This window comes from Nomascus leucogenys, chromosome 12 (genome assembly GCF_006542625.1).
Source record: "Nomascus leucogenys isolate Asia chromosome 12, Asia_NLE_v1, whole genome shotgun sequence".
NCBI lineage: Eukaryota > Metazoa > Chordata > Mammalia > Primates > Hylobatidae > Nomascus > Nomascus leucogenys.
In genome coordinates, this window is record NC_044392.1 from 51,407,895 (window position 1) to 51,432,017 (window position 24,123).

Here is a 24,123-nt window from a genome sequence, read left to right on the forward strand (position 1 = left end):
ATAAACTGATAAATTCATGCAGCAGAGTACTGTGCATCTGTAAAAAGGAATGTAAAAAAAGCTGTAAAAAGAATCTCCAAGTGAAGATCTCTACATACTGCTGTGGAGAGATCTCCAAGTGAAGAAAATAATGTGTGTAGTGTGCTACTTTCTCTAAGAGTGGCATATATATATATATATATATTAACGTTTTTAAAAATGGGTAAACCAGCTACTCAGGAGGCTGAGGCAGGAGAATCACTTGAACCTGGGAGGCGGAGGCTGCAGTGAGCCGAGATCACGCCATTGCACTCCAGCCTGGGCGACAGAGCGAGACTCCGTCTCAAAAAAAAAAAAAAGGATAAACCAAATACTAATGGAAATTGATAACACTGGGGAGGGAGGGGATATTGAGGGAAGCTGGGTTCTCTGAGTATACTGTGTTAATGTGTTTTTCATTTGGAACAATATAGATGTCTTACATAATTACAAAACAAAATGAGTAAATGGGGACAGTAAATGTTCCATACGTGTTCCATTTTGTTCCGTTCCTACAGATGTCTGTAAACAGTCATCTCAGATAAGGAGTTTGTATTTCAATTTTTTTCTCATTTCTCAGTCCTTCCAAGCTTGATTTTCATCACATGTAAATCTCAGTGTAAAGACTTTTCAGTAGACCAAATCCAATGGCCTTTTTCTCCCACATGTTCTTTGCCACATTAATCCTGTTAAGTCACCCCTTTCTTGAAGTGCCCTCTGGCTTATGTAACCGTGAACTTTACTAAATTCTAGGCAAGAAGTGAGCATGGCCCTCTTGTTCTCTTCCATCATTCTCATTAACATTTTTGTGGTACCTACAAAGGCTCTCTGTTGGTGGCAGCTGAGGATTCAAAGATAAGCAAGGTAGTTCTGCTGTCAAAACTGACACCTAAGAGATTGTTAATGAAACAAAATATTTTGAGAGCAGGAAGAAATTTACCTATTGTGGCATGAAAGTCCAGGAAAACGGCCAGGCACAGTGGCTCACGCCTGTAATCTCAGCACTTTGGGAGGCTGAGGCGGGCAGACCACCTGAGGTCAGGAGTTCGAGACCAGCCTGGGCAACATGGTGAAACTCTGTCTCTACTAAAAATACCAAAAATTAGCCAGGTGCAGTGGTGGGCGCCTGTAATCCCAGCTACTCAGGAGGCTGAGACAGGAGAATCGCTTGAATCCAGTAGGCGGAGGTTGCAGTGAGCCGAGATCAAGCCATTGCACTCCAGCCTGGGCAACAAGAGCGAAATTCTTTCCCCCACCTCCCCCCTCAAAAAAAGAAAAGTCCAGGAAAACTTCCTGGGAAGAAAAGTGATACCTGCATTTAATCTTGAAGGAAGGGTAGACCTTTCCCAGGCAAGGAGAAATTCTTCCAGGTGGATGGGATGTTTCTGAGGAGAAACAGATTGATAAATAGCATGGCGTATAACGCACTAGAGCTGTTTGGGATTGGAGGCAGGCTGAGGTCAGAGCCAGTTAGGGAGCTCCCAGAAACCATATCTCAGCCCTTTTTCACATCATGGCAGGGAACCATTTGAAACAAAATTGAGGTAAGGGGAGGCAGCTGCTTCAGCCTGGAGGCTGTTGGCTCGGAAATTCTAGCTGCCCCAGTTTGATATGCTTATTAGATGTTCGTGTGGTGATATTGAATAGACAGAGATTTTGAGTCTGGGCTTGATGGGAAGGTCTGGACTGCAGATATAAATGGGAATCATCAGCATATAGGCAGTATTAAAGTCGGACTGCCTGTGGTGAGTAAGAAGAGAGTAGAAGCCTTCCCGCTCCTGGGACTGAGCCCATAGAAACTCTAAATAGCCCCAGCAAAGGAGACTACAAAGGAATGTTTGGTGGGACAGGGCACTGGCACCTGGGGGAAAATGATGAGGTCTTCCTTCAGAACTTGAAAATATATACAGTCGTTTGTGTATTCTCAAGGGATTGGTTCCAGGACCCTCCACAGATAATCAAAATTCACAAATGCTCAAATCTCTTATATAAAATGGCATATTTGCATATAACCTAGGCACATCCTCCAGTGTGTTTTTTTTTTTTTTTTTTTTTTTTTGAGACGGAGTCTCGCTCTGTCGCCCAGGCTGGAGTGCAGTGGCGCAATCTCGGCTCACTGCAAGCTCCGCCTCCCGGGTTCACGCCATTCTCCTGCCTCAGCCTCTCCGAGTAGCTGGGACTACAGGTGCCCGCCACCAAGCCCGGCTAATTTTTTTTTGTATTTTTAGTAGAGACGGGGTTTCACCATGGTCTCGATCTCCTGACCTCGTGATCCGCCCGCCTCGGCCTCCCAAAGTGCTGAGATTACAAGCGTGAGCCACCGCGCCCGGCCCTCCAGTGTGTTTTAAATCATCTCTAGATTACTTGTGATACCTAATGCAGTGTAAATACTATGCAAGTAGTTGTTATACTGTATTGTTTAGGAAATAAATGTCAAGAGGAGAATGTCTATACATGTTCAGTACAAATGCAACCATCATAGGCCTAACTACATTTTCCATCCACAGTTGGTTGAATCCATGGTTGCCAAACCCATGGATATGGAGGGCTGATGGTATAAGCTTTCACTGTAAGAGTACAAGATTTCTATTTTAGCAAATGAGGTATCGGTGGAGAGTAGGCAAAGTCACCTCAAAGGGAAGAAATGGCTCCCTGCTGGCCAAATGCTCTCCTGCTGGACTTGGCTATAACCTAATTGAAAATGTTAACATATTTGGCTGGGTGCGGTGGCTCATGCCTGTAATCCCAGCACTTTGGGAGGCCGAGGCGGGTGGATCATGAGGTCAGGAGATGGAGACCATCCTGGCTAACATGGTGAAACCCCGTCTCTACTAAAAATACAAAAAAATTAGCCGGGTGTGGTGGCGGGCGCCTGTAGTCCCAGCTACTCGGGAGGCTGAGGCAGGAGAATGGTGTGAATCCAGGAGGCAGAGCTTGCAGTGAGCCGAGATTGCGCCACTGCACTCCAGCCTGGGTGACAGAGCAAGACTTGGTCTCAAAAAAAAAAAAAAGAAAATGTTAACATATTTAAATAAAGAATGTTGTCAACCTGGCTGTGCGTGGTGGCTCATGCCTGTAATCCCAGCACTTTGGGAGGCAGAGGTGAGTGGATCACTTGAGGTCCGGAGTTCGAGAGCAGCCTGGCCAACATGGTGAAACCCTGTCTCCATTAAAAATACAAAAGTTAGCTGGGCACAGTGGCTCATGCCTGTAATCCCAGCACTTTGGGAGGACGAGGCAGGTGGATCATAAGTTCAGGAGATCGAGACCATCCTAGCTAACACGGTGAAACTCCGTCTCCACTAAAAATACAAAAAATTAGCCGGGCATGGTGGCAGGTGCTTGTAGTCCCAGCTACTCGGGAGGCTGAGGCAGGACAATGGCGTGAACCTGGGAGGCGGAGCTTTCAGTGAGCCGAGATCGTGCCACTGCACTCCAGCCTTAGCGATGGAGCAAGACTCTGCCTCAAAAAAAAAAAAAAAAAGTTAGCTGGGTGTGGTGGTTCGTGCCTGTAGTCCCAGTTGCTTGGGAGGCTGAGGCAGGAGAATCACCTGAACACGGGAGGTGGAGGTTACAGTGAGCTGAGATCGTGCCACTGCACTCCAGCCTGGGCGACAGAGTGAGACTCTGTCTCAAAAAAAAAAAAAAATAAAATAAAAAAGAATGTGTATTAACCTGAAGATGGGTCAGCAATGAAAGCCTAGTAAAGGGAGAGTCCCTGAGGCCAGTCCAAGCACCATCCTGGAAAGCCATCAGATTCAGAGTAGTCCAGGAGTGCTGGCAAGGCTGCCCATAGCAAAGAGGTGGGGGTAGAAGATTGTTGCCAAGAAGAGTTTTCTGGACCCATTGGCATGGCTCCTTATTGCAGATGACCAGATGCCATTAATGATACAAATCCTCCAGTAATGTCATTGTGCATTTATACATTGACATTATGATTCTGATTTGGCTTCAGGGAGAGAATGTACTGGACTTGTAGATATGAGTTTTCAGTCTGAGTGACAAATATGATAAATTAATATTTATGTATTATGGCTTTATATTTCAGAAGATTGTGAACTTTGTTGGCATGAATGATTATTTCCAAGATCCAGCTTTGGAGTCTGCAAAGCCCAGGCCCGTGTCCCTGTCAGAGGTAAATTCAACCTGGCAAATGTTACCTGTGTGGTCTCTTTGGACATAGCCTGTCAGCCTTCTCCATGTATATATCTCAGCATTCTGAAGCCTCCACATTTAGTAAGGTAGAATCACATGCTGTTAGATCTGAGAGGGACCTGATGCAGCATCTAGTCCAGGCCCCTCTTTTCCAGATGAGAAATCTGAAGTTCACAGATGTGGAGAACTTGACCAAGAGTTGACAGCTTGTTAGCAGTGAGAACCCAGGTCTAAGCCCAGGTCAGTGCTGTCCGGAAGGTCCTGACCTTATCTGGCATAGATACATTCAGGATGTATTTCCCCAAATCACCACATTCCCTCTCACTCCTCCGGCAGGGATGGTCATCAAGTGTCACCAAGTGGCATGTCTTGGATCTCTGAGTCCAGGTTATTGATGCAAGAGCAAAGGAAAGATGAAAGGAAAAGCTGAAACCAATTTACTTCTTCCTGCCCGGTAAATACAAGTGTGTGGAAGGGAGGGGAGGGAGGTTGAGGAGAGTAAGAGAAAATGGAGAAGGGTATTGAGAGAGATCCTTTTTGGGTCATTGGAGCAAATTAATGGAAAGGGAACTGTCCAGTTGGTCAGGTCTGTAAAAATCCCTCAACTTCCCCAATACTTCTGCTACCACCAACTGAATGGACAGGATGAGGAGGTCTCCACTGTAAATAAGTAACCTGGACTGTTTTTTGAAGAAAGAGATTGAAGGAATCCAGGGGTCTCGGACTCTGGCAGTTCAGGATAGAAACCACACCTTGTTATCTCTGCTTTCTCTAAAATGTCCAGGTAAACTTGGAGTAGGAGCACTCTGGATTTGGGAGACTGTTGTGAAAAAGGAGTTTGAGAGCAGTGGAGAAGGCAAGGGAGGTGTTTTGAAGGCAGCAAAAGCCCTGAAATTATTGGGTCCTGCCATACTGAGACTGGGGTGCTAAGGAAGGGGCTGACACATTCCCTATCTCCCTGTCTTCCCACTTGTCTTCCTAACATCACTGTTTTTTTATTTAGTTCCTTTTATCTTTTACTAGGAAGAGGCTGGGAAGGGCTGGCTGCCATTTCCAGCTGTTCTTGTGACAACCTCCGGCCCTTTCATCATTTCTTCCCGTGCCCTGACTCCCTCCCCATCCTTTTTTCTCCCCTCCCCACCAATGGTCTCTCCCGATGCTCAGTGGCGCGGGGTGGGGGGGGGGGGCGGAGGCGGGGCTGGAGTGTGGGGGGGCAGGTCTGCATTGCCGCTTCCCTGGTCCCGGGAGCAGTCGCCGCTGCCGCCTCCGCCCGCGGCCGGGACCCCCGTCCTCTCCCGGGACTCCTTACCCGGGGAACCCAGCCCAGGTGAGACCCCTTTCTCAGTCGCTCACCTCCACCCCGCCCCTGGCAGAAGCATCTTTGCCTTGCCTTGCAGCCATTTTATCTTCCGATGCTTTGCTTATGGGGAGGGTGACGATCCCCTCTCTAGGGGTGAGGGGGGTTGGTGCGTTGGTGGTGGTTTGGGGATGGACATTTATTTCAGTTGTGCTCTTCAGGACACACACACACACACACACACGCGCATATGTGTAATACTGGTGAATGGGGAGGAGGGGTATTTTTCTCTACCTTAACCAAGTCCCCACTATCCCCTTTGGAGATTAACGTGGTGGTGGGGTTGTGAGGTGGGATGGGGTTCCCTCAAACTCCTAACCCATCCTCACCTTGACGTCCCCCCACCCCCAGGATGAATGATAAATGACCTTGGCTGGGGCTGGTGAATGGATGCTGCCTCAGTGTGCGCGCCTGGACTTGGGTGGGTGGGGGGGCAGGGGAAGAAGGGCAGGTGAAGGATGGAGGGAAGGGGAGTGAAGAATGGAAATACTGGGGAGACAGAGATGGAGAGCGGCCAGGTGTTGGGGGCATGGATGGCGGGGGCTGGCAGCAGTTGCTCCAGGGTGGGGGGAAGGGGTGTTGAGTGAAGGTGGGCACTTGTCTAGCAGCAGGACCAAGGGCGGAGGAGGTGCTCAGAGCAGGGATTTAGTCAGTTCTGGGGGCTTTTCCCTTATTCCGGAGCTGAGGCAAGATGGGTTGTGGGGGGGTCGCTGCAAATGCTGATAGGGGCGGTCTCTATGTCTGTGCGTGCGGAGGTCTCTCCCTGCGTCCCCCTCTCTGCCTCTCCGTATTCCTCAGTGTGCATTCTCAGCTGACACCCTCATTTTTATCCCTCAGAACTGTAGGCGCTCCCATCTTCCTAACCCTGGGTAGGATGTGGGGAGGGGAGGCGCAGCCTTGATGGTCCTGGGTGGGGGCTGAGGTTCAGTGACCGGGCTGTCATGGGAAAGGGGTGCTCCCACACCTCCCACATTCTACCCCCGCCCCCGCGGACATTTTGATAAGTGATTGCTTTTTAATGACCTTGTCACCTGAGCTAGGAAGGCCTGGGGATCTGGGTGGCCCCCAAAGTCAGGGGCTTTGACTGGGAGGAGGGTGGGGGGTTCTGGACCCTCCTCTGATCCAGGGCTGGATGAGCTGTTCTGAAAGGAAGCATTTGCTCTGGAGTCCCCTGCCTGTCTCCACCCTCTGCAGAAAATCTCCTGGGCACATTTTTTCCTGTCAGGTGAAGTCAGCCAGCCTAGGACCTTGTAACCCTGAACCTTGTCTTCTTTAACCTCCACCTCTCCAAGTCTTGTCTCTCTCCCCCAGGCTTAGCCACCCTGTGCTGTTTTTGGGGCTAAAAATAGCACCACTTCCTCACCAGCTCAAAGAATTTGTCTTCTTTCTTTCTTTCCTGACCTCCTGGGCTTGCTGGCCCTGAGGGAGCTGGCTGTTGAGCCCTCATATCCTGCTGTGGTGGTGGAAGTCTTCTCTGCCCTACATGCCCCTCTCAGGGGGAAATAGGGTCAACAAACATAGAGTATGGCTCCTGGTGGGTCCTGCCTCCTTCAGGGCTGGAGGGGAGATCCTGGTTAGGAAAGAGAGGAAAGCTAGCAAATTGCCATGCGCTGAGGGGATTCCGCAGTTCCAGCTCTTTCATGGGGGATGGTTGGGCCCTGAACCATGAAGAAAAGGTGACATAGGGGTCACTGCTTCTGGTCACCGTGGTCCACTGCTTACATCTGTCCCGAGGGGGTAAGGTGCTGCTTGCCAGTGCTTCTCTCTGAACCACATAGCATTGCTTACTGTCTTCTACGAGGGCGTGTGTGTGTGTGTGTGTGTGTGTGTGTGTGTGTGTGTGATTTAATGATGGCCCTGGATGGGTGGGAGCACTGGAGGCAGGATATTTTTAGGGGGATGATTTCTGATCAGAATCTAGGCCTGCTTCCTCTGCTCCTATGAAGGAAGGGGGCTATCCCATGCCTTCCTCTGGAGAATGACTTTTTTGGGGGGACACACAAACCCCCTTTATTCTACATCCGCCTCCTACGCAATGCGGTGTTTGTGGACTCCTTCTTCCTTGACTCCTGGAGGAGGAGCAGAAAGGATTAAGGGGGATTAGGAAGGGAGGCCCTGGAGGGATGGGATGCAACTGTAAGCCTTAGAACCTCATGTTGGAAATGTATGCATTTGACAGTCATTTCCATTCTCACCCCCATCTGTGGAAAGGGGGCCCATCTATGACATTCTGAAGCAAGGTGGCAGTGGACAGTCATCACCTCTTTCTTAGCTTTCCATCTTTCCTCCACTTTACTTGGGTTCCAGGTCCTCCTTTTCTGGATCTTCCCTTGTTTTTCTGGAGGTAGTTAATGTGGGTGCAGCTGCTGGAATTAGTTGAAACATAGACAGGGGGGTCTTGGGACTCTCTTTGCAAGGATGCTGGGCAACAGCATCTAAGTATGACCCCCCTGTTGTCCCTTGCTGCTTCCTGTTTCTTTCCCACTTTCAACATCATAGGAAGGAAGAAAACTAACATAGAGTATCTACTGTGAGATTACATTCTCAGATCAACTCCAAGAAACAGTCTCCCAATTTAATTATCCCCAGTTAAAATATGTGGACACTAAGGCTTAGGGAGGTTAACTACCCTGACTGAGATCAGTTAGTAAGTGGCAGAGTCGGGATTTCAACTTAGGTCACCCCTAACAGTCATGTGCTTTGCCCTGAACCAGCATTCTCCTTGCCAGTGTCCCTTCCTGCTGCTCGCCCTAAAGAGCATCCAAGATGGCTTTCACTTGGGCGTTTCACTATATTACTATCACCACAAAATTAATAGTTAATATTTATTCATCATTTTTATGTGCCAGGTGACTTATGGTAAGGAGCATAGATACATTGTATCATTCAACCCTTACTTTCCCCTTTTTAAACAAGAAGAAACTGAGGCTTGGTCCATTAGCTAGTATTTGCCAAAACAGGAAGTCAAACCCATGTCTTTGTGACTCTGGAAGCTGAGCTTTTACCCATTAGACTATGTTGAGAGAAAATCCCTCCTTGTTGAAGCCTGTAAGCTTGGGACCTGAGGGAAGGACAGTGGAAGCCCCTGCCTTCAGATGCCATCAGTGGAGGGAAGGCCACAGGTTGGAGGGCTTGTCCTCTTACACATCCTCCTCAACTCCTCCCCCAGTAAGAAACCCAGGCAAGACTAAAGGAGGGAATTCTGGTTTCTCATATTTCCTGTTTAGTTCTTTGCAGATTGGTGATAAAGCAAGGGCTAGGGTGGGCTTGGGGGTAGGTGACTGAGACTTTGGAGCAAATTCCATAGGCCAGGCCTCCAAGGTCAAAGTAAGGGGACTTCTATGTGAGTGACCCGGTTAGCCCAGATAGCCATCCCTTTTTAGTGTGTGGATGGGAGCCTAAAGCGAGAAGACCATCTCTGCACCACATGGTCCAGATGGGGCTCTGGGTTGAGAGGCTTTATATTGGCCTTCTTCACCACCTTAGGACTCACAACTTCCTTTTGCTGTCTGTTATTTTTTCTAGGTCTCCAGAGGCTTGTGGAAGAGAAGTAGGCGACCCTTCCTGAGTTATCCTGGCTTAGCCTCCCAATCTGGCTCCCCTTCCCCTTCCCATTCCCCTGCTCCCCCTGTCCCTTCCCCATTCACCCAGCTGAGCTGGGTATAGGTCAAAGCTCCTCTCCTTCCTTTTCCCTCCTGGGCACTCATTGGCTAGGACCTGTTTGCTCTTTTTTTTGTGCCCAAAGATACTGGAACACACTTCATCTAAGTAACTGTGGGGAGGGGTCTTTTTGACTCTACAAGTCCTTGAGCAAAAAGCTGAAAAAGAAGCAGGAGGTGGAGAAGACCCGGTGAAGTGCCCTGAGCCCCATCATGGAAGAGGGCTTCCGAGACCGGGCAGCTTTCATCCGTGGGGCCAAAGACATTGCTAAGGAAGTCAAAAAGCATGCGGCCAAGAAGGTGGTGAAGGGCCTGGACAGAGTCCAGGACGAATATTCCCGAAGATCGTACTCCCGCTTTGAGGAGGAGGATGATGATGACGACTTCCCTGCCCCCAGTGATGGCTATTACCGAGGAGAAGGGACCCAGGATGAGGAGGAAGGTGGTGCGTCCAGTGACGCTACTGAGGGCCATGACGAGGATGATGAGATCTACGAAGGGGAATATCAGGGCATTCCCCGGGCAGAGTCTGGGGGCAAAGGCGAGCGGATGGCAGATGGGGCGCCCCTGGCTGGAGTAAGGGGGGGCTTGAGTGATGGGGAAGGTCCCCCTGGGGGCCGGGGGGAGGCACAACGACGGAAAGAACGAGAAGAACTGGCCCAACAGTATGAAGCCATCCTACGGGAGTGTGGCCACGGCCGCTTCCAGTGGACACTGTATTTTGTGCTTGGTCTGGCGCTGATGGCTGATGGTGTGGAGGTCTTTGTGGTAGGTTTCGTGCTGCCCAGCGCTGAGAAAGACATGTGCCTGTCTGACTCCAACAAAGGCATGCTAGGTAAGACATGGGGGGCTCCAGCCTTATCCCCTCAAACTCTGGAAACCTCCTTGGCTCCTGGAAATTGCTCTTGTCCTTACCACTGGGTTCCCTAGAACCCTGCATCCAAGATGTTCCCAGAGGGCTCAGGGTTCCTCTGCACACTCTTCCCTCACACACTCCCTCTTCTTGGCCTTGGGGCAGGGTGAAGTTGAATGTGAAAGAGGCGCTTGCGGGAGGGCAGCTGGAATGGGGCTTGGGCCAGTGGTTGGGTGGTGGTCTGCTTCATTCTGCAGGAGGAGGCTGTAGTAGGATGGTCCCTACCATTTAATGTTTCTTCACAGCTTTCCCTCTGGTTATCCTGTTCTCTTTCACTGATTGGGGAACAAGCCAGTATCCAAACTCCTTGGTATAAATGGGGAGAGTCAGTTTGGGGTGGTTGGGGGAGGGGGAGGGTCCTGGATCTTCTGCCAGAGAAGCTGGTTAGACTTTCTCTCACTCAGACGGGAGTTTCCAGGGGACAGGATGTAGTCTTTGATGACCTTTCCTGACAGGGACTCTGAGGAGGAACCCCCTAGACTCACAGAGAAAGAATCGAGGCCTTACTCTGCCACCAAATTGCCATGGGGTCTTGGACAGGTCTCTTCTTCCTGGGGCTTGGTTTCGGCATGGGAATATGCAAAGTTTGGAGTAGATGATTTTAAAGATTAATTCCAGCTCTGGTTTTATGAAGGAAGTGAAAAACAGGAGAGTTTTTGGGCCAGAAATATTGAGAGTGGAAGGAGTAAAGGATGGATTTTGTGTGGGGGATTTCCTGGAAAGATGAAATGAATTGGAGCCCCTTTCCCTAGGAACAAATGAGAGCTCTCCTGCTGCTTCAAGGGATCAAAGCTACTCGGGAGGCTGAGGCAGGAGAATGGCGTGAACCCCGGGGGGCGGAGCCTGCAGTGAGCCGAGATCGCGCCACTGCACTCCAGCCTGGGCAACAGCGAGACTCTGTCTCAAAAAAAAAAAAAAAAAAAAAAAAGCAGGGAGAATAGAGAGGACCTTGGGGTGGTCTGTGATCCTAGGCACACCCATTCCTCCTTCAAAGTGAGCCAGGGGTAAAGGTGTCACTGTGTGTGTGTCAGAGTGAGAAATGAGACAGACCGAAGAGAGTGGAGAGTTGCAGGTTCTCCCATATCTTCATTCCTGCCTTTGAACCCCTGGCCTGCAGAGATGATATTCTATCTTTGCTCACACCATTCATTTTCTCTCACTTGCTCTAATCTCTGGGTAGACTTAGCTTCTAGAAGTTTTTCAGATCCTTCAGCTCCCTTAGTGCTCATCTCCTGGGAGAATTGAGGTGTGTCTGCTCATGCCCCCTCTGCCTCTGTTTTCCTCCTCCTTCCAGGCCTCATTGTCTACCTGGGCATGATGGTGGGAGCCTTCCTCTGGGGAGGTCTGGCTGACCGGCTGGGTCGGAGGCAGTGCCTGCTCATCTCACTCTCAGTCAACAGCGTCTTCGCCTTCTTCTCATCTTTTGTCCAGGGTTACGGCACTTTCCTCTTCTGCCGCCTACTTTCTGGGGTTGGGTGAGTGTCCACTTCCTAAGCTCCTTGAGGGCAGGACTGTGCTTTGGTCACTGTTGTATCTTTAGGGTCCAGCACAGTGCCAGGCACACCAAATGCACCTTAAATCTGTGTGAGTTGAATGGATGAATGAGTTCCTTTCTCCCCCAACCATCTTCAGGCCAGCTCCTCCCTGCCCAGGACCTGTCTGCTGCTGTCCAGAATGCTGTTCCATGTTGGCCCACTCCTGAGTCCTCCACCCCACCTCTAGTTCCATTTTTGAACCTGCCTCTACAAAGAGGCCCAGTGGGCCTCAGCCCCACCCCTGGGCTCCTGTGGACCCAGAGTTACCCCCTACCAGAGTCTACACATTTCCTGCATTACACAACAAACCTTGCTAACACCCACACCTGCCAGAACCCTGACACCTTGCCTGCACTGCCACTTCACTTTTGCAAGCATGGCAGGCCCGCTTACTCTGCTTCAACTCCAAGCTCCTTTCTGGCCATTCCCACAACATCTGCCCTTGGAGGCTTTTGGCTTGTCTTTTTTCTTTGGAGATTTATTCTCTTTTCTGCAATTATCTTCCCTGCCTTCCAACTCTGTAAGTCATTTTCAAGATTTAAGATTTGCTCTTTCCCTTTCCCTGAGACTCGCTTGCCTGTTTCCCATGGTCCCAAGGATGGGTGCTTGATGGCTGACCCACAGGGGAGCTTGTAAGGCTTTATGTGTGAGATGGAGTCTCTTCAAAAGCCTGGAAGACAAAAGGGGCTCGGGGTCCAGAGCAGTGGGGCAGAGGATCAGGACTATGGCCATTTGCTAATGCTGAATTCTTGAAATGCACTCCAGGATTGGAGGGTCCATCCCCATTGTCTTCTCCTATTTCTCCGAGTTTCTGGCCCAGGAGAAACGAGGGGAGCATTTGAGCTGGCTCTGCATGTTTTGGATGATTGGTGGAGTGTACGCAGCTGCTATGGCGTGGGCCATCATCCCCCACTATGGTGAGCAGCCCCCCGGAATCCACCCCAGGTTATCTCCCTCCTCCCTCTTCTTCTGTGCTCCCTGTGGTGGGTTCCCCCAGCCTCTGGCTTCTCTGCTGATGCTGTCACTTTCTCCCTACCAGGGTGGAGTTTTCAGATGGGTTCTGCCTACCAGTTCCACAGCTGGAGGGTCTTCGTCCTCGTCTGCGCCTTTCCTTCTGTGTTTGCCATTGGGGCTCTGACCACGCAGCCTGAGAGCCCCCGTTTCTTCCTAGAGGTGATGGGGCTGAGCTGCATGGGGTGGGGTGGGGCGTTGGCTGTGGAGTGTGGACGGCAGCAGGGGCTCCTGTGTTCAAACACCGACTGGAGTTTGATTTGATCCTGTTTGACTGCCTGCCTTCCTCACAGAGTCCACTCTCCAGAGGACTTTATCTTGCATCCTTTGCCTTGGAATGTGTCCCTGAGGGGTTCTTGGGTGGAGAAACCAGGGGACCTCTTCACCCATGGATGACTTAAGATTTTGCAGGGAAGGGCCTTGGACCTGTCCTGCATTTACAGCTCAAGAGACATTCCCACCCCCTACACCTTCCCCTCCTAACCCCAGCAGGATTAGGTCTTTGACTACATGCTTGCCCATCATTTCCCTTACCTTTGGTTTTTACTTTCCTCTGTACTATGGAATTCCCAGGACCTGTGCTTGCCTTTTTCCCCTGGACAACACTCCCCACCCTCAACCTGCAGCTCTTGCCCAAGTCTGATTGTCTTGCTATACCTCAGCTTGGGGCTCTTTCCGTGTGGTCAGTACATGCCCATAGGTCAGGGCTTGGTGGTGGGGTTGAGGGCTGGGAACCATTTAGTGTCCTGTGACTACAGAAGCCAGGTGGGAGGGAGGGAGTCTATAACTCTAGGTCAGGTAGGGGCTGACTTGGATGTGGGGATTGTGTCTTTGGCTCTAGAATGGGAAGCATGATGAGGCCTGGATGGTGCTGAAGCAGGTCCATGATACGAACATGCGAGCCAAGGGACATCCTGAGCGAGTGTTCTCAGTAAGCCACAGCCCTCCCGACTCAGACCTCCACGCCCTGCAGCCCCAGCCCCTACCTGGCCCCTCTCTGAGTACCCCCCACCTCAGACCACACTCTACCATAAGGAGATTTTCAGGGTATCATATCCACCTCCTGCCTCCCATTCTGCTAATGCAGGGGAAACTGAGGCACCTGGCGGAGGTTGGGAAACACAGAGTGTGTGATTGCCCACCCCTTCTCTTGACCCCAGGTTACCCACATTAAGACGATTCATCAGGAGGATGAATTGATTGAGATCCAGTCGGACACAGGGACCTGGTACCAGCGCTGGGGGGTCCGGGCCTTGAGCCTAGGGGGGCAGGTAATGGTGGATGGGGTGGTAGAGAGAAGGGAGTGGGGGAAGTGGAGAAGAAGGCAGGACTGAAGTCTATGTGTGTGGGTGATGGGTGAGCTGAAGGGAGGTGGGAGGGCAGAAAAGTGGGGATCTATGGGTGCTAGAACTTAGTATAGCCAAGTTCTGACTTTGTCCGGTCTTCTGTAGGTTTGGGGGAATTTTCTCTCCTGTTTTGGTCCCGAATATCGGCGCATCACTCTGATGATGATGGGTGTGTGGTTCACCATGTCATTCAGGTGAGGAGATGGGTGGGCTGGGTGGTATGTGGTGGTTGTGGTGGTGTGTGGGCTGGGAGAGAGGTGGGGAGAATAGAGATGCAGGGGACAAGCGATGAGGGAAGGTGCCACGCAGACCCTCTCTGATCCTGCAGCCAGCTCCTCTACTTCACTAGTTCACTCAACAAACTTGTACTGTAGGGTGACCAGGATTCAGTTTCTATTCTGTGCTGGGATGAAACAGACGTGGTCCCAGGCCCTCCCGGAGTTTATGTTTTGGTCAAGAAGCAGGATGATGAGGCCGGGAGCGGTGGCTCAAGCCTGTAATCCCAGCACTTTGGGAGGACGAGGCGGGCGGATCATGAGGTTAGGAGATCGAGACCATCTTGGCTACGGTGAAACCCTGTCTCTACTAAAAATACAAAAAATTAGCTGGGCATGGTGGCGGGTGCCTGTAGTCCCAGCTACTCTGGAGGCTGAGGCAGGAGAATGGCGTGAATCTGGGAGGTGGAGGTTGCAGTGAGTCGAGATCGCACCACTGCACTCCAGCCTGGGTGACAGAGCGAGACTCCGTCTTAAAAGAAAAAAAAAGAAGTGAGATGAAACTTGCTATGAAGTAGGGTGATGAGAGAAGGGTGGGGGAAGGGCAGTGGGAGCAGTTGGGGCTTGGGCTGGGGTGGGGACCTAAGTCCTAAAGGGTGAATGGGAGTCAGACAGGTGGAGTGGGGGTGGCTGGGGTGGAGAAGAGTGTTTTTGGCAGAGGGAAAAGCAAATGCTTGGGAGATAAGAAAAAGTATAGTGGCTGCTTAGACCCTGAAGTCCCCCAGGAGCACAGCAGCTGTTGAAGGGAGGAGCAGGGAGAAGCTGGTGAGGCTGGAGAGGAGCAAGGTCCTAACAGAGGTTGACTCCATTTCTCCCTTGTTCTGGAGAGGATACACATTTCCATTTTCTCCTCTGCCTGATTCTAATCTCTGAGCCTTGTCTGAAGCCCTGTTGTCTGTTTCCATTCTCCTTGACTCTTCAGCTACTATGGCCTGACCGTCTGGTTTCCTGACATGATCCGCCATCTCCAGGCAGTGGACTATGCATCCCGCACCAAAGTGTTCCCCGGGGAGCGCGTAGAGCATGTAACTTTTAACTTCACGTTGGAGAATCAGATCCACCGAGGCGGGCAGTACTTCAATGACAAGTATGTGGGGACTTTTAAACTTCACTTCTTCCCTGTTCCTTCTACCTCTTGTCTCTTTTATGAGTCTAGGGATTCAAGACAAGGCATTTGGGGAGCAAACACTTTTGGTTTCTCCTCAATGCCCAGCTTCCCATTACTTTGCTGAAGAGTGAGTCTTGGAGGGGGCATGAGGATGACGGGGGAGTGTCTTTCATTATCCTGGCCTTACAGGTTCATTGGGCTGCGGCTGAAGTCAGTGTCCTTTGAGGATTCCCTGTTTGAAGAGTGTTATTTTGAGGATGTCACATCCAGCAACACGTTTTTCCGCAACTGCACTTTCATCAACACTGTGTTCTATAACACTGGTAAGGCGGGGTGGCTGGTGGGCGTCAGACCAAAGGGTTGGGTGGACCTTGATGAGAAGGAACCTTTTTCATTCACTCTTAGGGTTCTCAAGGTGAGATCCCTGGACCCCTGTGGGAAGGTGGTAGAGGGGCCTGATAGCGACCACCAATAATTCTGAAAATCTAATGGATGTTGGACATTCTCCTGTAATAGAATATCTGACAAAAACATCAAGTTTCTTTGCCTTTGGCTGAAATTATAACTCAGTAGGTAAAATTAATGCACCTTTGAAGAAGGTAAAAATCATCCAAAACAGCGTTCTTGGGAAAAAGAAAAACAGTAAAAGGGGTATTTGGTGGGGATCATTGCATGAATCCACTCCTTTTTAATAGTGATTCTCAAACTTCAGTATATGCACATGAAATGCTGGTTTTGTGAGCTAGACTGAAATTTCCCACCTCATACTGGGCGAGCTTTTCCCATCTTGCAGGAAAACAACAATGGATAGGACTTTTTATTATTTTAAATGTTTTTCTCAGAAAAATTTCCTAAGTCCACGGCATCGCTACTGCTTATAGTCAGCTAGCACAGACAGAAAGAATGAATAAGCAGCTAAGACTATTAATGGGAGAACTTGGACAAAGTCACACTGTTGGACAGATGATGGTCATTTTCTGCTCTAAAGATCCCTAGTTCCTACGGTGATATTATTTGATGTTTTGTGATTAGCACTGTGAATAATTTTGAGAGCCCCTCCTACTAACTTTCATACATGCAGAGCCCTGAGCCATAAGCCATAGCAGCCTCCCTCTCCCATCTGCTATGACTGCCTGCTTATCTTGGCCTTTGCCCGCAGACCTGTTTGAGTACAAGTTTGTGAACAGCCGTCTGATAAACAGTACATTCCTGCACAACAAGGAGGGCTGCCCGCTAGACGTGACAGGGACGGGCGAAGGTGCCTACATGGTATACTTTGTGAGCTTCCTGGGGACACTGGCAGTGCTTCCTGGGAATATCGTGTCTGCCCTGCTCATGGACAAGATTGGCAGGCTCAGAATGCTTGGTAAGCGGGAGAGGCTGAGTCAGATCTGATAGTAGGGGCCAGGGGCCGCGGGAGGCAGTCAACAGGCTTCTCACCTTGGGCTGTGGAAAAGATTGGTCAGAGAGTTCCTCTCTCTCATGTTTTCTGTTTAGGGGGTGCTGCAGGATGGGGTGGGGACTGGCACAGAAGCTTCTCTGGGGGTAAAGGAGGTAAGCAGAATTGCAAGAGGTTAGAGCACAGGCTTTGAGGTTATGGGTTTTGAATCTCAGCTCCACCACCTACCTCTGGCCTCTGGCAAGTTACCTCTATGAGCCTGGTTGTTTCCTCTGGAAAATGGAGGTGATAATAATACCTGTGTCGTAGGATTGATGTGCTAGGTCAATGCATGTAAAGCATCAATTGCCTTGGCCCATGGCTGGCATTGAATAAATGATGGTTACTGATATTAATAAACAATTATAAGGGAGGTTGAGGAGGAGTGAAAAGACTTCCTTTTGGATACCTTGGTTGGATACCTTGGGAACAAGTCTCATCCTGGGCTATCTGAAAGCCAGCTGATGGGACAGGGCGGGCTGTGGGTGGGTTTCACCATGGCCAGGCTCATGCTGCTCTCTCCTCTCCTGGCTCCAGCTGGCTCCAGCGTGATGTCCTGTGTCTCCTGCTTCTTCCTGTCTTTTGGGAACAGCGAGTCGGCCATGATCGCTCTGCTCTGCCTTTTTGGTGGGGTCAGCATTGCATCGTGGAATGCGCTGGACGTGTTGACTGTTGAACTCTACCCCTCAGACAAGAGGTATTTGGAATGTGGTGGGGGCAGGGCAGTGGATTCAGGAGAGGGGTGGGGTGAGGAAGGAGGGCTGAATGGGAAGAGCATCCTTAGGCGTGAGAGGATATGCATTTCCATTTTCTCCTCTAAAATCTGGTAGCTTTGGCTGGGCATGGTGACTCATGCCTGTAATCCCAGTGCTTTGGGAGGCCGAGGCGGGCAGATCACCTGAGGTCAGGAGTTTGAGACCAGCCTGGCCAACATGGTGAAACCCTGTCTGTACTAAAAATACAAAAAGTTAGCCGGGTGCCTGTAATCGCAGCTACTCAGGAGGCTAAGGCAGGAGAATTGCTTGAACCTGGGACGTGGAGCTTTCAGTGAGCCGAGATCGCACCACTGCACTCCAGCCTGGGCAACAGAGCAAGACTCCGTCTCAAAAAAAAAAAAAAAAAAAAAAAGAAAAAGAAAAAATCTGGTAGCTTTTGTATCTACTCCTCGAAGTCTTTAACTGTTAACCTCACTTTTTGGTCTCCTTTCCCCTTGTCTCTCAATTTATCTACATTCCTGGTGTACATCCTTTACCTCTCTGATCTCTCCAACCTTCTCTCTCCCTCTTGGACACTGCCTGCATCTTCCTGGCCTTCACTTCCCTGCCCTCCACTCTTCCTTTGCCTCCCTCCTATACCTTGCGCCGTGCTGCACTGGGGGACTCCTGAGCAGGACCACAGCTTTTGGCTTCCTGAATGCCCTGTGTAAGCTGGCAGCTGTGCTGGGGATCAGCATCTTCACATCCTTCGTGGGAATCACCAAGGCTGCCCCCATCCTCTTTGCCTCAGCTGCCCTTGCCCTTGGCAGCTCTCTGGCCCTGAAGCTGCCTGAGACCCGGGGGCAGGTGCTGCAGTGAAGGGGTCTCTAGGGCTTTGGGATTGGCAGGCACACTGTGAGACCAACAACTCCTTCCTTCCCCTCCCTGCCCTGCCATCCTGACCTGCAGAGCCCTCATTCCCCACTCCCCGTGTTTGGTGTCTTAGCTGTGTGGGTGTGTGCGTGTGCGTGTGCATGTGTGTGACCCCTGTGGGCAGGGACTACAGGGAAGGCTCCTTCATCCCAGTTTTGAGATGAAGCTGTACTCCCCACTTCCCGTTACCCTTGACTTTGCACAAGAGAAGGCTGAGCCCCATCCTTCTCCCCCTGTTAGAGAGGGGCCCTTGCTTCCCTGTTCCAGGGGTTCCAGAATAGGCTTCCTGCCTTCCCCATCATTCCCTCTGCCTAGACCCTGGTGAAACCACAGGTATGCAATTATGCTGGGGGCTGGGGCTCTGGTGTAGACCATGGACCAAAAGAACTTCTTAGAGTCTGAAGGGTGGGCCTCGGGTGCCCTCTCACACCTCCTGTTGGATGCTGGGGGAGAAGCAATAAACCTCAGCCCTCTGGCCTCCACTTTCCTCTCAATTTGGGCTGCAAATATGAAGCCTGAATTTTATGAAATTAGCTTCCTGATTCTTATTTATTAATAGATTAAGTTCTGAGGCAGCTCCACAGGACTGTGTGTGAATGTGTATGTATACTTATATATGTGTGTGCATGTGCCATGGGGCGGGGGGTATCACTATACTGTCCTCAAATATAAGCCAAGGGTAATTTCAGCAGATGCACACAACCCTGCCTCCCATAGTTCCTCCCCTAATCTGGTTTCTGTGTTGAGCCTGGGATGGAGGAGCCCTAGGGCCAGCCTGGGATAAGAGTCCCACAGTCTAGGGAGATCTGAGGGCATCTGACAAGGCCCATCTCCTTCCCACCTCAAGAACCACAGGCCTCCTCTGGAGTGAGAGGCTCCACCCACTTCAGCACAGGTGGGAACAGCACAGCTGCCCTCCCATGCCCCCGACCTGTCCCCTCACAGGCAGGGGAGGGAAAGAAACCAGGCATCTGGTCAAACCAGCAGATCAAAAAGCACAAGGAGCTGGGGCAGAGGCAGGAAGCAGGGGCCCTCCTGGCAGCTCCTCTGAGCGGGGAGAGGTTGGGGAGTAAGGGACCCCTAATGCAGGGACTAGAAGCCTCAGTTTCCCCATTTTACCCTTCCACACAATAGCCTCTGTAGGTTAGGCTGCCCTGTCTCACCCTACTCTGTGTGGCTGCTTTCTTTGGTGCCCTCCCCTCACCCCACTGTAGCTGTGACGTGTTGTAGTTTTTAGATGTTTGTAAAATGTTTAAAATAAAGTTAAAAGGAAAAAAGTGAAAATAACAAAAAAGAAAACCAAAATTCACCTTTGTCATGCTGCGTCCGGTGCCCCAACCCTGTGGTCACTCCTCCCATTTTGTAACACTGTACCAGGTGGTGACTGTTTAATTCTTTGGTGTCTGTGCTCAAAAGACTGCCTTCTCCTCCAGTGCCCAGTGTACGAGTGTGTGCCCTGTGCCCTTGTCCCTCACTCCTCACATGCTGGACGTAGCCCTTTTCCTTGCACCCCTGGGAGGGACCCACCCATCTCCCTTGCTCTCCTGGGGAACCCTAAACCCAACTCTGTTGATGTGAAAAATGCAATGAAAAATATTGACGAAAAATAAAACGGAAACAAATCCTCAAAATACAAAATGGCTATACCTGCTTCTGTGACTCTCCACTTACATCCAATTCTCCTAACAGCCTTGGAGGGTAAAATGGTGAGATGGAAAAACAACTTTCCAAACTGAAGGTCAGAATAACATGGTGTACCAGATTTACTTCCTAAATTGCCTCTCTACCTTGATCTTTCCCCTACAGATGGAGGGCCCTCTAAATCTCCCAGATTTGAAAACTTTGGGACTAATGTTTCATAAGAATAGAACCAACTTTCCTCTAAATCTTCTGGTATGCTTTTTAAAAATATAGACTCCAGACTCCACTCTTGACTTGTTGAATCAGAACCCTTTTTTTTTTTTCTTGGTTTGGAAGGATAGGGACCCGGAATCTATGTTTTTTTTTTGAGACAGAGTCTCGCTTTGTTGCCCAGGCTGGAGTGCAGTGGCGTGATCTCGGCTCACTGCAACCTCCACCTCCCGGGTTCAAGTGATCCTCCTGCCTCAGCTTCCTAAGAGGCTGGGATTACAGGTGCCTGCCACCACACCCAACTAATTTTTGTATTTTTAGTAGAGATGGGGTTTCACCATGCTGCCCAAGCTGGTCTCGAACTCCTGACCTCAGGCGATCCTCTGGCCACGGCCTCCCAAACTGCTGGGATTACAGGTGTGAGCCACCACACCCAGCCATAAGCTTCATTTTAAACAATCTCCCATGGGAGTTCTTACCTGAGAAAATCTGAAAACCACTGCCTTGGGGTTACCATTGACTCCCCTCTCACTCTAGTCCATTTCTGTTCTAATCAAACCATATTCTGATTTTATGGTAGCTCTCAAATAAACTCCTTCCTTTCCATTCCCACAGATGACCTGTAAGTCAGGGTTCTACCTTCACTCTGGATTGATCTCTGTTCCTCCAATCTCCCATGCCAACTCACTTACACATCACTGCCAGATCCATCTGCCCCCAAATGCTCTCTGGCATGTCTGTACTCAAAATTTGTCAATAACTCCCTACTGCCCAAACACATGCATCTTAAATTCTTTAGCTAGAAATAGTCAAGATATATGTTAACTGGGCCAGGTGTGGTGGCTCACGCATGTAATCCCAGCAATTTGGGAGGTTGACGCAGGCGGATCGCTTGAGGTCAGGAGTTTGAGACCAGCCTGACCAATATGATGAAACCTCGTCTCCACTAAAAATACAAAAATTAGCCAGGCATGGTGGCAGGCACCTGTAATCCCAGCTACTCGGGAGGCTGAGACAGGAGAATCACTTGAACCTGGGAGGCGGAGGTTGTAGTGAGCTGAGATTGGGCCATTGCACTCCAGTCTGGGCAACAAGAGCAAAACTCCGTCTCAAAAAAAAAAAAAAAAAAAAGATATATGTTAACCAAGTTTTGTTCTCTAATAATTTCCACATTGAGATTATTGGAAAGTTGCTTCTATAGACATTACTTGAGCTCCCCTCAGAAATATGACAATATCTGTAATACTCAAAAAGGGCTACACTGCGGGGCATGGTGGCTCACGCCTGTAATCCTAGCACCTTGGGAGGCTGAGGTGGGCGGAGTGCCTGAGCTCAGGAGTCTAAGACCAGCCTGGGCAACATGGTGAAACCCTGTCTCTATAAAATATAAAAAATTAGCTGGGTGTGGTGGCAAAGCCTCTAGTCCCAGCTACTTGGGAGGCTGAGGCAGGAGAATTGCTTGAACCTGGGAGGTGGAGGCTGCAGTGAGCTGAGTTTGCGCCACTGCACTCCAGCTTGGGCAACAAAGTGAGACTCCATCTCAAAAACAAAAACAAAAACCTACGGGTAGTGGCTCATGCCTGTAATCCCAGCACTTTGGGAGGCTGAGGCAGGAGGATCACCTGAGGTCAGGAGTTTGAGACCATCCTGGTCAACATGGTGAAACCCCATCTCTACTAAAAATACAAAAAAATAGCTGGGCGTAGTGGTGCTTGCCTGTAATCCCAGCTACTGGGGAGGCTGAGGCAGAAGAATCGCTTGAACCCAAGAGGCAGAGATTGCAGTGAGCCGAGATCGTGCCATTGCACTGCAGCCTGGGCAACAAGAGCGAAACTCCATCTCAAAAAAAAAAAAAAGAAAAGAAAGAAAAAGGGCTATATAAAGGTTTCTTCATCATTTGTAATCATTTTCTTAGTTCTTATCCTCTTTTCACTGCTTTAGTGGTTTTTAAAAACATTTTTCTTTTAAACAAATACAAGTACTACTTTTTGGAAATGAATAAGCCGTAGAAAAGCCAAACATTCCCCCAAGATGAAATTCAAATGTGTCCCTGCCCATATCCCCTGTCTTGTCCATTAACTCACTGCTCAGTCCAGTGTCTATGTCTTCGCTAAGGTTCTTCTCCCTGCCTGCAGCACCTATCCTCTCCTTTCTGGTTAATTTTGTGCTTTCCTTTAAAGATCCAACTAGATCACTTCCCTCATAAAGCCCTTCCCGACTAGTCTACAGGTATCTTTCTTCTCCCAAGAACACCTGTGGCACTGATTCAGCAGTCCATTAAGAACACAGCCTCATAGTGTAATTTCTTTTAATGTATAGGATAGTTTTCAACTCATCAGGTCTGGTGCAGTTCTGTCATGATTTAACATGGAACACCCGGGCTGCCCTTCCTGAATAGTCCAGGGCAAGAGCAGTAGTGAGTGATTCTTCTCTTTTCTCCGGTTCACTTTGACCTGAAGCAAGTTGCTATCTTCGGAGAATATGTATGGACCCCAACAGAATGGGGCCCAGGGGTCTTCATCCCTTACAAATCCTGGACTGTATCAAAGGGAAGGCCTCAGTAATTCGTGCTCACCCAGTCCATTCGGATCCTGGTCCTCCCTCTCTCTTGGGGTTCAGGGGGTTCCTAGAGTTTTCTTGTTCCCACCCCGGCATGGGGGGCTAGTGTCCAGCTGAGAGTTCTCTCTCCACTGGGTGGGGGTCTGTGCCTGGATGGCCAGCGCATGGACCGGCCCTGCCAGCTCCTCGGCCAGTGCTGCGTGGACCAGCCGGTGTCGTTGTAGGGGGCTCAGTCCCTCGAAACGAGAGCTCACCACAGCCACGCGGAAGTGCGTCTCACTGCCAGGCGGGACCGCGTGGCCACCGCTCTCGTTGCGAAGCTCTAGCACCTCGGGGCTCAGGGCCTGCTCCAACTTCGTGCGAATGGCGGCCTCCACTGGACCGATGGCCACGGATCCCGCGCTGCCCTGGGACAAACAGACGCGGCCAGCCATGGAGACCAGACCCGGGACCAGCCGCCCACTCAGCATCGGCTACGCCAGAGACGCAAACGCCAGGAGTGAGGGTCGGGGCGATCCGCCTGGTGAGAGCACAATGTCAACACCCGCCCCGCGATCCCCGCATCCGCCCTAACCCCACGCCCGGACGTCCACACCAGCTCCTGTAGGGAGCCCGCCTTGATGCCACACACGGAGATCCGAGACACCGCCCCTTTTCTCTACGTGACGTGGTGAATTCGACCTCCAGCTGTGGAAGTGGAGGGACAAGCGGAGATTAGAAAGGCCCGCACGCGAGGCGCGTTCGTTCCTTAGGGGATTTGCAAAGAATGGGCAAAAGTAGGGCATGTGCAACTGCGTACTTGTGGTTGGGTCGAAGCCCCTGTATTCCCTGTGAAGCCCCGGAGAAGCCCCTTCTACCTGCCGCTCAGCCTCGGCTACTGCGATTCCCGCTCAGGGCCAGGACTCTGAACGCTCCGGAGCAAAATGCAGTCCTGGCGCCCTTCCTGAGGCACGCTGGGAAATGGAGTCCTCGCTGCGCGTTGGTAGGACGGCCAGGCACCACGTGGTGCCCTGAGGGATCATGGGAACTGTAGTCTCGGATTCTCTCCACTGGTAAGGTGGTCAGAAATTCTGAACCCAGCAATGCAAAGAAAAAGGGAATTCACGCGCAGTTGGGACTGGGATTATTAGATCTGTTTTACTGCCAATAGATCTTGTAGGTCATCCAGCCCAACTCCTTTATTTTATATGCAAGAAAATGGAAGTCTGATTGAATACATAATTACTGTGCCCCAGACTAGTGCTGGGGACTGGGGAGTCAAGTCAGGCCC

At 50.5% G+C, this 24,123-nt stretch overlaps 2 protein-coding genes across 2 annotated transcripts; one reads left to right on the forward strand and one right to left on the reverse strand.

Moving 5' to 3' along the window:
- The first annotated feature begins 5,263 nt into the window (after positions 1–5,263).
- SV2A (synaptic vesicle glycoprotein 2A) lies at positions 5,264–20,081 on the forward strand. Its single transcript, XM_003259157.3, has 13 exons — positions 5,264–5,500; positions 9,056–10,024; positions 11,397–11,577; positions 12,403–12,554; positions 12,677–12,810; positions 13,490–13,579; positions 13,809–13,919; positions 14,100–14,188; positions 15,192–15,356; positions 15,567–15,700; positions 16,537–16,743; positions 17,353–17,512; positions 18,206–20,081. The coding sequence occupies exons 2-13, from the start codon at positions 9,403–9,405 to the stop codon at positions 18,387–18,389; spliced, it is 2,229 nt and encodes a 742-aa protein (XP_003259205.1). The 5' UTR covers positions 5,264–5,500; positions 9,056–9,402; the 3' UTR covers positions 18,390–20,081.
- A 2,504-nt stretch (positions 20,082–22,585) lies between these two features.
- BOLA1 (bolA family member 1) lies at positions 22,586–23,815 on the reverse strand. Its single transcript, XM_003259155.3, has 2 exons — positions 23,711–23,815; positions 22,586–23,373 (listed from the first exon to the last, which is right to left on the reverse strand). Exon 2 carries the CDS (start codon positions 23,321–23,323, stop codon positions 22,910–22,912), a length of 414 nt encoding a protein of 137 aa, XP_003259203.1. The 5' UTR covers positions 23,324–23,373; positions 23,711–23,815; the 3' UTR covers positions 22,586–22,909.
- Positions 23,816–24,123: the final 308 nt, after the last annotated feature.